Below are 14672 nucleotides of genomic sequence, written 5' to 3'. Positions count from 1 at the left end.
TTAAATTATTTTTTTGTTTGAATAAGAATTATATTATATTGATGGAAATTTTAATATTATTGAAAAATAAATAAGAATTAGAAAAAAATTTCTTTAATTTAATTACTTTTCAACCGTATGTATTTATGTAATAAGTAAGTATTGATAATTATATATATGTATATTATAGAATGACATTCTTTTAGCAAGAAATACTATAATCATCTAATATTAAAAGATATTAAATTTATTCTATAAGTATTGTAAAAAATTGATTAACATCAAATGTATTAACTAGCTATTGGATATTTATAATCAGTAGAAATAAAAATTACTTGTAGAAAATATTAAATTATCAATATAAGATTTGAATTTCTAGAAGTTTACGCATTATATTTCTAGTTCTAACAAATAATATTTTAAACTTTACTTCATATTGCAATGGTAAGTAAAATTTGTAAGACTAGTGGTAAAATTGAATTCCCTAGAAATTTCATATTATGTACAGTGTCATGTTGAAATTTGGAACACTGTCAAAATACACATGGTTAGGACAAATTTAGGACAATGAATTATTAGTTATGAGTTTTTGCCCAATAACAAGAAACAAATTATAAACATTATTGATTCAATTGGATAATCTAGACAAGTTATGAGTCATTCAAAAAATTAATAATTAAATTTAGATATATCATACAATTCATAACATATGTATTATTATATACGTATTTTTATATATAAAATATATATAAGTATATGTATAATATATATATTCATACAAAGGAATAAGAAATACATTTGACACATATACATATATATAATATATTATAGAAATTATTTTTTTTTTTTATATTAAAAACTGATAATATTGAGAAGAAATACTCGAAATACTACAAATAATTATGATACTCGGCGAAACAAACGTGAATCATAAAAAAAAAATGTAATATATTATTATATTCTTTAATCATACAGTAATTACACTTACAAGTGTACAAAATAAATTACTACCATATAGGTAGAGAAATAATTCGAACGTAAATATTCAAGCTAACATATGTTCTACTTAACCTCATTTGAAAACTTCAACCATTTTTGATGTATTAATTTCACTAACGTATCAAGTAAATATTACTAATTCTTTACAATTACCCGCAAATAATACATGTAAAAAAATGAGTAATAAAACTAACATATTTCACGCTGTGGAAAGATTTATCGAACGAATGATCACTATCTTTTCCTGGAATAAAGAAGTACAATATGTGACTTCAATGTTACGATTTATGTTAAACATCTCTCATAAAATCGCTCATGAAACATTGTGAAATCCATCGAACGATCCATTTAGAATGTTCAACGTGGAGAATAAAAAAGTTATTTGCAAATAATACTTCCACGACATATTGATGTGAAAAATATTCTCCAAGTAAAAAAATTTCATTCTACATGTGTGCTTTTATGTGACTTTTATGTGCACAATTAAACTATTGTTAAACGTAGACTGGCAAATTGTCTTGACAAAGATATTCACTATAATTTTGATAAAGATAATGCACTTGATCGAAATGCATATATACAATCGAACTCCGTTTTCGATTTATCACGTATTCGTATACGATAGAAAATGTCTATTATTCTTGCAATTTTAATAGGTATTTTATGAAAAAAAGGAAGAAAAAGAAAAAACGAAAATACAATTTTAAAAAGGAACAATGAAAGCACGCGAACAGTTCGAAAGTTTAGATAAGATCGCAAAATAGTTCTCTGTTGTTTTGACAGACTCGATGACTATTTATGTCATGATTTTATATGTTTGTTCTTGTTAAATAATTTTCTCGTGGATTTAAACTTCGTGAGATGGCAGAATGCATCGGAATGTAAAAAGATAAAAGTAAATACTAGATTTTCTCTGGATAGTTCAATATTTATAGGTTATGAGTATCAAATACGGGAAACTGTTAATTACCAATACACATACATGCACCACTCCGATAAAGGACAATAGTAACGATAATGAAATAAACAATTGTTTAATTTCTGATAGTGAAAAATTGCTTGTTAATCTGCACCAAATTATTAAGCTCCTATCTCTTATTAAGCACACATTGGCACAGGCCGTAATAATTAATACAAAAAGTAATGATCGTAATTATGAATTTTCATTTGAATGATCAATATTTTTTCATAATTATTATTATTTCAAGTACTCGTATATTCTATGCAATTAAACAAAAGTATCAATATTACGATGTACATATATGTATACACATATTTTTACGAAAATTCGTCGTATACTGGGAATAAAGGTACTTTACGATTCTTACGTTGGTACCGCAAGTACAATTGTCGCGCAGGCAACTTCAAAATGTTCTTTTGTGTTGCAAATTCGATTGACAAAAACCCAACACAATTTTCATTATTAAAATTTATTATTGTTAAAATCGTATTTCACGAGGAAGATGTCGCAACAAGTTATACTTACAAAACTTGACAAATTGGATAAATTGTTTCCTGGAAAAAAATAACGGTAACGAAAAAAAATGTTCTTGAACAATTATTTTTGACAGCGATCAGTCGACATTTAATTATTCTCAATATGTTTGCATTCGATTCTCAACAGTTTTCGATTAAAAAGTTGAGTAAAATGTAGCAGCTGTTGGTGATAAAAGAATTTACCATGTATTCGAAATTTGCATTCCCTCCTAAATTCGGGGTATCGAGTTAAAGGTATTTGTCACAAGATAAGCAGCGATTAAATGTACAATATATTTCGAAATATTTGCGAGACGAGATGGAAATATTCACGACGGAATTGATTAATTCAAAAAAATGGAAGGACAAGAGGAATTGAAACGCGAGCGTAGAGGCAGCCGCGTGAAGTGGCCGCGGGGAAGATTGGTACGACTGGAGGCGCCGTTGGCACGGTAGTGGGGATAGAAGGGAGGTGTGGTAACGGTTAGGAGTCTCGTCCAACCACGAGAGGAGCTAGTAGCGTTCGTCTGGCAGTATGAGGCGGCGTGGGGCTAGGGACGATGCATGGGCTGCGACTAGGAGGCACTTGGGAGGTAGGGAGGGCATGCGAGCGGAGCACAGTTCAGTAGTCGCCATTGCAAGTCCACCTGAGCTCTTGTACTCGTGACACTCGGACGCGTGGAGCCGATTTTCCGCTATTCTAATCTCCCCGCGAGGGCCCTGTGTGTGCCCCCCTAATGCAGAGATATTGCACCGAGCTCACCGACAGATTGTTGAAATCGCTCGATAAGGAATACAATGTAAGTAGCGGAATGAATCCGCGATGCGCCGTCCGTCCGTTCACGTAAACGGCTATCGGGCCACTCTCGATCCCCCGTGCGCCGTGTGCCTGTACCAGTGGCGTGCGCGAGATTCACTGAGAATGTAGTGTAGTGGCGGCTCCGCGTGTGAGTGAGTAATACGTCTCCTCTGTGTGTTACGTTCGATGCCAGTCGGCCGTTCTCTTCCCTTTTGCGCGAATGTATGTGTGCGTGCCCGACCGACGTAAAACGCGTTCGTCGGCTACCTGGAGCATAACCTCAAAACGCGCCGTTTCCAGCGGGAAATATCCAGGAATATCGACAGGAACTTGAGAATGCATCGCTGCATTCCCTCCTCTTGCCACTGCCACCGTTCAGATTAGCCTCCGTTGCACCCGATAAGCAGGCACCTTCTTCGCGCCTTCCTCCCGCACTTTCGCGAATTTTAGGCTTCTCAGTCTCTCTCTTTGTCTTCCTCTTTTTCGTGCTGTCGAGGAATTTTCTCTGCTGGAAATTTTGCGTAAAAAAAAAAAGAGAGAATGAAAACTTGAGAACGTTCGAAAGAATCTCGCAGTTTTTTGGGACCCGATCGCCGTTTTCGTCGAAAAAAATTTTTTTTTGTCTTCTCGATACGAAACGTTAACATCGGTGGCACGAGTCCGCTTTCGTTCCGCCGAAGATTGAAGAAGTGTATATAGACACGTGTTGATTATTTGTTTTTTACATTCGTTCGTGTTTTGCATCGCGTATTGGACCAGAATAACGAAATCGTTACTATTTGCAAATTGCACTTTTTTTTTCGAAGTTTCGACAGTAAACTATCATTAAAACGCGATTCGGTTTTACTATTGTAAGGTCGATTTTATTGGCAATAAAACGGAAAAATAACGATCTTTTGTTACGTTATTTAACAATGTTATTATCGAATTGTTGTCAAATTGTAGTGATTTATTTGAAAAAAAAAAACAGATGTAAATTTATTGGAATTCCAAAATTCTGTATGTTAATAAAGCATTAAAATATTTTAAGTATTAAATCTACGCTTTTTTTTAATTGTTATTCTTTTTCTTTCTTTTTTTCTTTTAAGTAAGAACAAAATTTCGAAAATAATTCCCGCAATATACATTGATCGTCTATCGTCATTTTCAGTAATAAATGTATTGAGAAATTAATATAGCACAAGCACAATGAAATTTCATCAGTTTTTATACATCATGTAGAAACATTATACAAATTACTCCAAATATGTAGGAAATTGGAATATATATACAATGCATATTGGGAGGTATTTTCATAATTATATAATTATTTTATTAATTAATTGTAGTAATTTAACATAATTGATATCTAATAAAAACTGGGAAATCAATATCTCATAATGACACAATTATCAAACTTTGTTAGGTCGTCGACATGGGAGCTGTTGTGGATGTCATTACGGCCCTGGAAAAGACGACGATCACTAAAGAAGTACTTGAGGTAAAAATTCTACAAATTCTACAAATATAGTGTGCTAAATAAGTAATACATTTAAAGGATAGAGATTGCATCATCTAGTCCCATTTCTTATTTCCCTTACTTTTTTAGTTAGTTATGTAATTGTGAATTATTTCAGATTACAAGACTTGGAAAATATATCAATGAACTTCGAAGAAAAACGAACAATGATGCCTTGGCTAAGCGTGCAAAGGATTTGGTACGAAGATGGCGTGATATGGTTTTACCTTCTGCTCATTCAACTCCACAACCTACACCTGCAGACACAGCACCACCTGCTCTCAATGGAGCAAAGCCACATAGCCCTGCATTAAGATGTTTTAAACCACAGAGTCCAGCATTAAGAGGTCTAATACCACCTCAAAGCCCATTGTTAAGGGATACCACTCCACTCAGAGTGAGTCGCTAATTTTTCCTTTTTTTCATTTTATGTATCAATTGTTAACATTCTTCGTTTAAAAACAATTAATAATTTCCAATGAATTCAAAAGCACATTCTGTCTTCAACATGTGGATTCAGAAATTTACATATAAACATAATAGAACAATTTAATCATTTAAACGAGAAATAGTCAGTATAGTAGCTAATATTATAATAAATTAATAGGTTGTGTTTAAAACTGTTATACCGTTCCGATTACAGGTGCTTAGTCCAGTTCTATCTGTGCATAGTGATCATTCACATTCTCCTAATGCATCGTCGAATAAGCAGTCAATTACAGTAACCAGCAACCACAGAACAAGTTCTGATGTGCCACCTACGCTTGGTTCTTCAAGCCAACATCACTCTATGGAAGCAGTGCCACGAACTCATAGTTCAAACAAACGTCTTCGAAAAGACGATCTCAAGGACCAACACAATTATCAGCATCATGATTCAGACTCAATCACCGAAAGTGAATCCTTTATTAAAAAGCAACGTCTAAATGGCGAAAATATAAGTGGTAATTTAAATATGCAAGTGCCTAGCCCCACATTTAAAGAAAGAATCTCTGATCAGTTTATGGAGTCTTCCACAGATCCTGATGTATCAGGGCCAAAGAAACGTGGTAGAAAGAAGGGCAGTAAATCTATGAAGAAGCAGCCGGTTTTAGAAGATCGTGTAAAGGAAAAACTAGCTAGTATTTCAAGGAATCCTAAATTAAAAACAACTCAAGAATTGCTGGCTGATTTACGGGCACGCGGCACCAATTCTAGCATTAATTCAAGTGCTCAACCTAGTCAAAGTGTAGAATCATCCAGCATGGAAGATATTCTGAGGAATAGCAATGAACAGGTATCAAAGTTCCTTCGTGGTCCTCAGAACAATTTATCCCATAGAAATACAGTTTCTAAAGCCTCACCAGAAAGTCGGTTAAAGCCCACAGAAAACTGTCACGATGTACCATCTAAGTGTGAAGAAGCAGGTGTAGTGTACAAAGAAAAATCAGTTACAAATGTTCAAAATAAGCAACCAGAACAGTGTCGAGATTTAACGGTCGAGGAAATATTGGCCAAGTTACCACCAATAGATCCAAGTTCAATAGATTGGAGTGAGTGTGAAACTGAACCAACGGAAGATCAAAATACCGAATATCCACCTAGACAAGTTACTGCAGAGGATATAGAAAGGTTACATGTACAGTGTGTAGAAGGACTGAATGGAAACTTCCAACCAAAATTGTCATCTTTAACTTCGACTTCCAATGAGAAGCCGGAAATAAGGGAAGAATCATCAGAAATTAATGGTGTAAACAATGTGCATAACCGACCTGACGAAGAATTTCGAGAATGGCATCAGATGCTAGCGAGGCCCAGTTGCAATGGCCAGATCCTCCACATATTGCCTTATGTTATTATTGATTAGTAATTTTATTATCTTATTCTATTATTATCCTTGTGAAGAATCCCTGCAAATATTAAAGAGATTGATCGATGATCAATCTATTAAATCGATTTCTATTGCAATTTATGATTGCTCTTTATTTCTATAAATGCTCATGTTAATAACACCATCCTTGTCATCATTATTGATTCCCAATATTATTCAAATTGAGACTGTCATTTTGAATGTACGAATTAATCGCACTAAAAAATACATACTGGCAGTCATTTCATGTGAATATTAGTCTCGATGATATTATCGTCATAAGCACTAATTTTACTTTATTCCTAAAAATCATATAATCGTTAGTATCATCTTTGTCATTGTCGCTGTCGTCGTTATCACTTTAACCATTGGTATCATCACCGACACGAAATTATCTTTATTAATTATTGTTACTGTTGTTATTAGTGCTATTACGATTATTACAATTATCATCAATCTCGTCATTACAATTCATTAATGACATGTGATGAGAGCATCTCTTTTATAGCACAGAAGTATGAAAAGAATATTTCGAAAAATCAAAAAAACGTAATGCGAGGCCTCTACTGTTGTAATATTCACCACCAATGTTTATGACAATGTATTTCAGCTCAAAAGTACTTTTTAAATTTTTCTCTTGTTTTGTATGATGTATTATTATTACCGTTATCATTGGCATTGGGATTATTATTGATTAAATTATTACACTATTATTTTTTAATAAGAACAATGATGTTTTATTTGCGTAAAAAAAGAATTTTTTTCTTAAAGAGAAGAAGAGGCACACAATGTAATTCAAATAGTGCACTTTGGCCTATGCATAAAAAAAAAGAAATTATTTTCGGAATTAATCATAATGATGTGTTTAAAAGAAATGTATAAAAAATTAAGGGTAATCATATTTTAGTTACTGTAATATACTGTTTAATTTAAGACATTCGTGAGGAATGACTTTAAGCAAAAAGTATGTGGTGAAAAATTGTACATCACAGAAAGTGGTACAGTTAAAACAAATAATATTTCAAATGCTTTCTGACATAATATTTTGTTTATGAATTTGAAATATTTATTAAACTGTACAGGTCATTTAACTGTAATATGGAAAATAATTTTTCGCGCGTGGAAAAAAAATAGTCGAACCGAATATTAACGGGGCCTTAATTAAAATTTAAAAATAAAAAAAAAAGATATTTGTCTAATAAGGTATTATGTTGCATATACTTCTAGTGAAAGTAATACAATTCGAGTAAGTTGTAAATTTTTCTATCTCAATTCTTCGTTTCATACATTATAACGATATAGTAAGACGAAAGTAAACGCCTAAATGAAGAGAGAAATTCTTGTTTTTGGAACAACTACAGTAAAAATCCACATGTAATTATACTACTGGAAAGAGAAACACGGTACGTGCAATGTCCAAATGTTCCAGTGCAATGCAACAAATATCTCAATACTGTGTAATTTTTTTAAAAAAACAACAGAGAGGAGAGTTAGAATTATTTGAAGAATGTAAATATGTTGTTCAAAATCGTAAGAACACTGGAACCAAAATATATTAATATTTTCTATAATAACCAAATAATACTATGTGTTATGTAAAAAAGAAAAAAAATAACGAAAAAGAAAAAGAAAAAACAGAAGAGAAAGATTGTACATACTATGCAATTATAGCATGTATAATTAAAGCTTTGTAAAATATTACGAATTAGAGAAAGAGAATGTCTGATTTTATATGTGTTCATTTTCCGACGATAACAGTTACCTTTTTGTTTAGTTTCTTTTACGATGTACTTTCGAAATGTTTAAAAACTTTTACACTGAAAATCAATCATTGACAAAAGATACAAGAGACATTGTTTTTTCTTTTGGATTAAGCATCACAATAGCTGTGTTGGAACATAATGAGATATTTCCAAAACGATGTACATATAATATAAATTTTTATAATTTCTCGTGTTGTCCATTTATATTAATTAAAATGCCTTGCTTTACAAGTATATGATAAGAATTTTATTTATACAGACATTTGTGTATACCTTTGTATTTAAGATTAAAGACACAAGTTAATATAATTAAATACCACAGTAGTTTCAAGATCGTTTAAACGATTGTCTTCAATAATTTCAAACTATATCTCGTTTCATTTGTTACATCTCATTTCTGTATATAATTTGTTTTATTTTCAAATCCATTAATTTTCTGTTCTTTAACTATTCCAACCAAATTCGAGAGAAGCGTTCATTCTCATTCAATGTGTTTCAATGTAATATCATTTTATTGAACGTTTACCATGAAGTACTAAGAAAATCGATTGTTCGAATGAATTTTAAACGAACCTTGGTTCCCATTGCGAAGTATACGATGTCTTTATCACGCAACTTTGCTTTAAACTAACAAAACGTCCAATTCGGTGATCTATTGAGTAAAAAAGATTGCGATAATAATTAACAAAAAAGATTTTGCATTTTATTAAGATACGCTTTTCTTACCGTGATACTTTCATCTGAATACATTAATATCCATGTCGTGCATTAAACGGCTCATCGTCTTCGAAATAAATAATTCCGCCTTTTATATCTTTATCGTAGTACGTGTCTGCAATTCTATCGTAATACACGATTAAAAATGAAAAGCGGTATACTATAAAATAAAGATTAAATAAAATAATAAAATACGTACTACCGATCAACGTAATTTTAGGATGAAACGTTTCATTCGATTTGGGGCTCCATATCGCTTAATCACTGTTAAATAATAACAGAGCTTAAATATTTGCACTTGCAGATACAACAGCAGCGATTTAACAGAGTTCCAAATTTCAAAAATATCGAATATTCATTGATAATATACAATCGAATCTCTGATAAAAAAAGAATCTAATTTTAAGCAAAGAAAATTCAGCCGCGTTACAATAAAATTATTTCACTTCTAACCGTACATAGAAACTGAGTGACGACATTTAATAATATACATACCTAATTATACTTGATGTTATGTGAAATATGAAATAAGTTTGGGAGCTTAAAGTCTCGTTTCGAAATCTCTGTTCTTTAGTCTAGAGCGAGATAATCCCAAGAAAGGATCGATTGCTCTTTTTTTTCGAATAATACAAACTAACGAGATTGTTACGCGTTACGCGAGGTGATTTTGAAATCGTTCGTAACGTCAGGTAGGCATACGCGCATAAGAGGGCGGTATCGTAATAGCGACTGCGCAATCAATCGAAATAGCCGCGATATGGTACGAACACGTGTGTAGGTGCACACATACAAGGTGGGGGATACATTTCTTCTAGCGTCTCTCTCGTTCCACTCGTTAGCACGGGTTTTTAGTAAGTTCGCGTTTATAGGAGAGACTTACGATGTTTAGTCGCCTTTGAGTCCGTCAACTACATACATAGTACCAGTAAGGAGAGATGTCCAGCATCTGCTGTACCGGATCCTCCCTGTGCCAAGAGATCGCAGTACGTGCCTGCATGTGAACGCGCCTCGATTTTGTATTTTTCTACGTTTCATTGTGCTATTTTCAATATGTGTCGCTGAGCATCTCTTCGGATATTTCTCACACCTTACGCCGATCATATGAAAAATGTCGAAGCTCGGTGACAAGCCAAGCTACGCGCAGACATACAAGCTCGTCGTCGTTGGCACGGGCGGTGTCGGAAAATCTGCGATCACGATACAATTCATTCAAGTAAGTACTTTTTATGGCCAATAGGTGTAGCCGATACGTACGTGGGTGTACGTATGGACGTATATGCAGGCACACGTATCGTCTGTCTGTGTGCGGCACGCTGCTATTTGTGTGTGTGTGTATGTATGTATGTATGTATATATGTATATATGATGCATGACGTATATATACATGGTGCTTGGTAATCATGATACAATCGACAAGATGGCGATTTTGTAAAAAAAACAAGTTGGAACTTTCTCATACGATGCTTTGCTTTAGAAAAAAATGAAATTTGAAATTCTTGATTGATCGTAAAAGAATATCTCAAATAGAAAAATTTTATTCCACATTTTTCAACTGTTATCACGTACAGAATAAAATTCTGATGTTTATAATTAGTCAAATTCATATTAAATTTTATTCTATTATATTCATGTCAAATTTTTGATTTATTTTCCCACGTAGAATCACTCTCGTGTCAATTGTACTCTAATTACCAGGACATCTTGTATATGTGACATTTATTTATTTGTGTACACATTAGATTCGTTTTCATGCGTCTTGCATCATTTACAATCAATTCGAGTTGAGGGAACAACGAAAGGAATAATGATAATTTTTAATAAGTTTCATTAACGTTAGTAAACAATTTGGGCATTGGATTTCACTTATGACCATTTTCGTTATTACGCTTGCACCGAATACTAAAAAAGGGAGCGAGCCTGTGTTTATCATTGATTATGTCATACATAACTAAGGGGATAAGATTGTTGATATAGTCGCATAATATTATAATACTCGTATAATATGCACGCGACAGAGAACATTTTATATATACATACTAATAATTTATAAATTATAAATTTTTTATAAAAAAATATATAATGAAAAAATACGTCGCAATGAATTAAATTTACTTAAATTTATATTATGTATTTATTTTGTTTAATAATTTTATCGTTAAATACTTATTAATTATATTTGATTTGTTTGTAAATTCATAAATATTGACTGACGTTACTAATTTTTAATAAAATTTTTGATTATTTTACACTAATTTTATCAACATTTTTCAGAGCTATTTTGTAACCGATTACGACCCAACAATCGAAGACTCTTATACCAAACAATGTGTTATCGATGATGTTCCTGCGAAACTTGATAGTAAGTAAAACCATAAAAATGGAATAATGTAAATTAATTATTGTTTCATATTTATTTGTATAATACAATCATAATAACTTTTATAACTTATTTTATGTTAATTTTCATGCAGTTCCATAATGAACAATGGGTTTGTTATTGTAAGACCATAATCCCTTAGTTATTCAATTTTAGAACGAATATTTTACGAAAAAATTAGAATGGCCAGTTTATAAATGTTAAAAATAATAATAATATATATGTGTATATATATATATATATATATATATATATATATATATATATATATATATATATATATATATATATATATANAATAAAAATATATATGTGTATATATATATATATATATATATATATATATATATATATATATATATATATATTTGTAGAATATTTCGAACTAATAACAGAACTAATAACGTTTATGTAATTTTAGTATTAGACACAGCAGGTCAAGAAGAATTTAGTGCAATGCGAGAACAATATATGAGAAGCGGCGAAGGATTTCTACTTGTATTCTCGATAAGTGATCTTTCATCTTTCGATGAAATATTAAAATTCCACAGGCAGATACTTAGAGTAAAGGATCGAGAAGAATTTCCTATGCTTATGGTTGGTAACAAAGCTGATTTGGATTATCACAGAGTTGTAAGTAAATAAAACAGAAGAAAAGAAATGAAGATTATGTACAAAGTGCTATGTTAATATATTGACGCAAATTGTTATAGGTTCAAGTTGAAGAGGCACAAAATAGAGCTCGTCGATTGAAAATTCCGTATATTGAATGTAGCGCAAAATTAAGAATGAACGTTGACCAAGCTTTCCACGAATTAGTAAGAATTGTCAGAAAGTTTCAGTTATCTGAAAGACCACCGCTAGAATTAAACTACAAGAAAAATAAAAAGAAATGTTGTATGTTGTAATACCTAATATGTTTTTAATTGACGAATTTTTGTATCAACAAAATGGTACAAAAAGGTTGGATCAAAAATCAGAATTGTGGAACTAATCAAATCATAAGAATCGTAATCTCTTACACTTAAGTTGTAAGAATTTGAAATCTAAAATAACGGATTGTTCAAATGCTTTTGATAATAACATTTTTAACTGAGAATTTATATACGTAACTCGGATCAAAGAATGCTTTAAGCACGTATAATATTTTTGAGTATATTACAAATACTTTGTACTAAATTACAAAACGAATTAACATAGTGGTATTTATCAGAAGTGTAGTAACACTGTCCACAAATCGTGTAACTTTAATTGTATAAGAAATAAAAATAACGACGTATTTTATTAAAAATACATTGGTAACGATGTAAGTTTTATATTAAATATATTAATATATTTAATACTATAGTTAATATTATCGTGAAACACGTGTATCCCTATATATTGACTTCATATATCAATTTTCAAAACAAATCTTAATATTATTTAAAATATTTATTTGTAAATACGCATGTAAATAACAATAATAGCAAGGCCAATAACAACTCTAACATGAAACTTTTATTAATTTTTTTAATTTAATATAATTTTAATTATACTTAATTTTTCTGTTATAATTGCAATAAGTGCAACTTAAAAAAGTTTATACTTTGATGTGTTCATAGAATGGTCTGTTAAAATTACCAAACTTGTTTATTTATATTATTTTATGTTTATTTTTGCCATAATTTACCTAGTGTTATGTAAAACTGTTTTTACTTTTAAAATAAAAGAAATTAATTTATTATGAACAATTTTATGCTTGTATTTACAATTATAAAGTATGTACTTCACATATGTATTAGGTATATTTTTATACTGATTACCCAATATGACCAAAACGTAGATGCTACTAAATTGTTATTGTAGTAATATACTATATACTATAGTATATATTATATACTATAGTAATATATTAAATTGGTTTATGTAAATACAACAATTCCAAGATTAATATAAAATGCAAAAATTATATTTATTTTTATATATTACTATGTATTTGTAACAAATTTTTATACATACCTGATATATAACATGTTTGTTAACAGTCTCTAATAAATTAAATAGGAAAATAGATAATTGTATTCGTTGTTATAACGAAATTGTAACTTAATAATTGATAATAATTTATATTAATGTATTTTTTTATCTTAAAAATGAAAAGAAAAGTAAAAATTGAATTAATTGCGTACTGTTCTTGAATAAAAATCATTGCACATAATACTTGTAATCTTAATTTACAAACTGTTAATGTATTCCCTTCAGTATTCATATATCATTTTACGAGTATTATTAACAACAACGTGGATGTAATAAAGAACAAGAATAATACTATTTTAAGAATGATCCTTAAAATTTATATAATAAAAATCCAACCGAAATTAAAATTACGGCAAAATAAAATATTTGATAATTAAATAGAAGCAAATTTTTGCAAGCTTTTTGTTCCTTAACTATATGTGTGTGTGTGCGCGCGCGCGCGGTGTGTAAAACTATATACATATAGAATATATACACATACATATATGCAATACATAGATATATGTATATCATACATGTATTGATTGCAATTTTATTACTCGATTAAGGTTATACTTTACATTCGTACCGACAATACATCTACCGAAATGATGAAACGGAATAGTCTAACACAATGATTTGACAAAAGAAGCAATAAAGATCGATTTTGCACAACGGAACATTCACCCTAATTTAGTCAGTAAGCAACTGGCACGCAAGGTGGTCAAACGGGATTCCCATCGTGGCTATTCTTAACCAGACCAGGCTAATATTGAATCCGTTCGATTATTTCCAGCTATACTAACTTCTAGCAATAAACATAACTGTTGTTGCGAATTTTTTAATTCCCTTTCGCATATCCGTACGAACGGACGGCGGATTCGCGTAGAATTCGTTTATTTTCTAACCGGTCTTGTTAAATCACGCGTTGCCATGTAGAACTTTCATTTCGCAAAAACCAACTGAAGCGAAGACGGATTTTACGTACAGACGCTAATAAGCTCTGCACGTGAACGTGCACACATCTGTAGATGAGCGTATAAGAAAAAAAAAACCCAATGATTATCGTAATAGCTGCATGAACGATTTCATTTTACATAGTAAGATCGAAATGCGCGTAATTATATTTATTTGAACACTCTGGCGGAAATTTTTTTACGAAATCTTGGAACTTCGTTGGCATTGCGTGATCGTTAAAATATTTTCGAATCATTCTA

General features: G+C 30.9%; 2 protein-coding genes and 1 long non-coding RNA gene across 6 annotated transcripts; 2 read left to right on the top strand and 1 right to left on the bottom strand.

Annotated features, from left to right (window-relative positions):
- The first annotated feature begins 2909 nt into the window (after positions 1-2909).
- Positions 2910-6742, top strand: LOC122530563 (mediator of RNA polymerase II transcription subunit 26). 4 transcript variants are annotated; one of them, XM_043657631.1, is made up of 4 exons: positions 2910-3047; positions 4659-4733; positions 4870-5148; positions 5395-6742. In XM_043657631.1, the coding sequence occupies exons 1-4, from the start codon at positions 3015-3017 to the stop codon at positions 6595-6597; spliced, it is 1590 nt and encodes a 529-aa protein (XP_043513566.1). In that variant the 5' UTR covers positions 2910-3014; the 3' UTR covers positions 6598-6742. The 4 variants fall into 4 exon arrangements, with proteins under 4 accessions (XP_043513566.1, XP_043513565.1, XP_043513568.1 ...); XM_043657630.1 differs by having other exon boundaries at positions 2976-3254; XM_043657633.1 differs by lacking the exon at positions 2910-3047 and adding an exon at positions 3326-3405.
- A 1845-nt stretch (positions 6743-8587) lies between these two features.
- On the bottom strand, positions 8588-9812 carry LOC122530562. Its single transcript, XR_006307038.1, has 4 exons — positions 9576-9812; positions 9280-9344; positions 9090-9203; positions 8588-9015 (listed from the first exon to the last, which is right to left on the bottom strand). It is a non-coding gene; the product is annotated as an uncharacterized LOC122530562 (long non-coding RNA).
- An 88-nt stretch (positions 9813-9900) lies between these two features.
- LOC122530561 (ras-like protein 2) lies at positions 9901-12750 on the top strand. The gene is made up of 4 exons (XM_043657629.1): positions 9901-10293; positions 11352-11439; positions 11879-12090; positions 12171-12750. The coding sequence occupies exons 1-4, from the start codon at positions 10189-10191 to the stop codon at positions 12363-12365; spliced, it is 600 nt and encodes a 199-aa protein (XP_043513564.1). The 5' UTR covers positions 9901-10188; the 3' UTR covers positions 12366-12750.
- The last annotated feature ends 1922 nt before the right edge of the window (positions 12751-14672 follow it).

The sequence above is a fragment of the Frieseomelitta varia genome, unplaced genomic scaffold, assembly GCF_011392965.1.
Source record: "Frieseomelitta varia isolate USP_RPSP 00005682 unplaced genomic scaffold, Fvar_1.2 scaffold_347, whole genome shotgun sequence".
Lineage (NCBI taxonomy): Eukaryota > Metazoa > Arthropoda > Insecta > Hymenoptera > Apidae > Frieseomelitta > Frieseomelitta varia.
The sequence above is the reverse complement of the archived record's forward strand: the minus strand, read 5'-3'. Positions and strand labels throughout refer to the sequence as shown.

Bases quoted from the DNA above. Each gene is read 5' to 3' on its own strand.
- LOC122530563 (XM_043657630.1), top strand. From the start codon at position 3,192: ATGCAGAGATATTGCACCGAGCTCACCGACAGATTGTTGAAATCGCTC. The intron at 3,255-4,658 runs GTAAGTAGCGGA...AAACTTTGTTAG, and splicing joins CGCTCGATAAGGAATACAAT to GTCGTCGACATGGGAGCTGT. The intron at 5,149-5,394 runs GTGAGTCGCTAA...TTCCGATTACAG, and splicing joins GGGATACCACTCCACTCAGA to GTGCTTAGTCCAGTTCTATC.
- LOC122530561 (XM_043657629.1), top strand. From the start codon at position 10,189: ATGTCGAAGCTCGGTGACAAGCCAAGCTACGCGCAGACATACAAGCTC. The intron at 10,294-11,351 runs GTAAGTACTTTT...AACATTTTTCAG, and splicing joins TCACGATACAATTCATTCAA to AGCTATTTTGTAACCGATTA. The intron at 11,440-11,878 runs GTAAGTAAAACC...ATGTAATTTTAG, and splicing joins TGTTCCTGCGAAACTTGATA to TATTAGACACAGCAGGTCAA.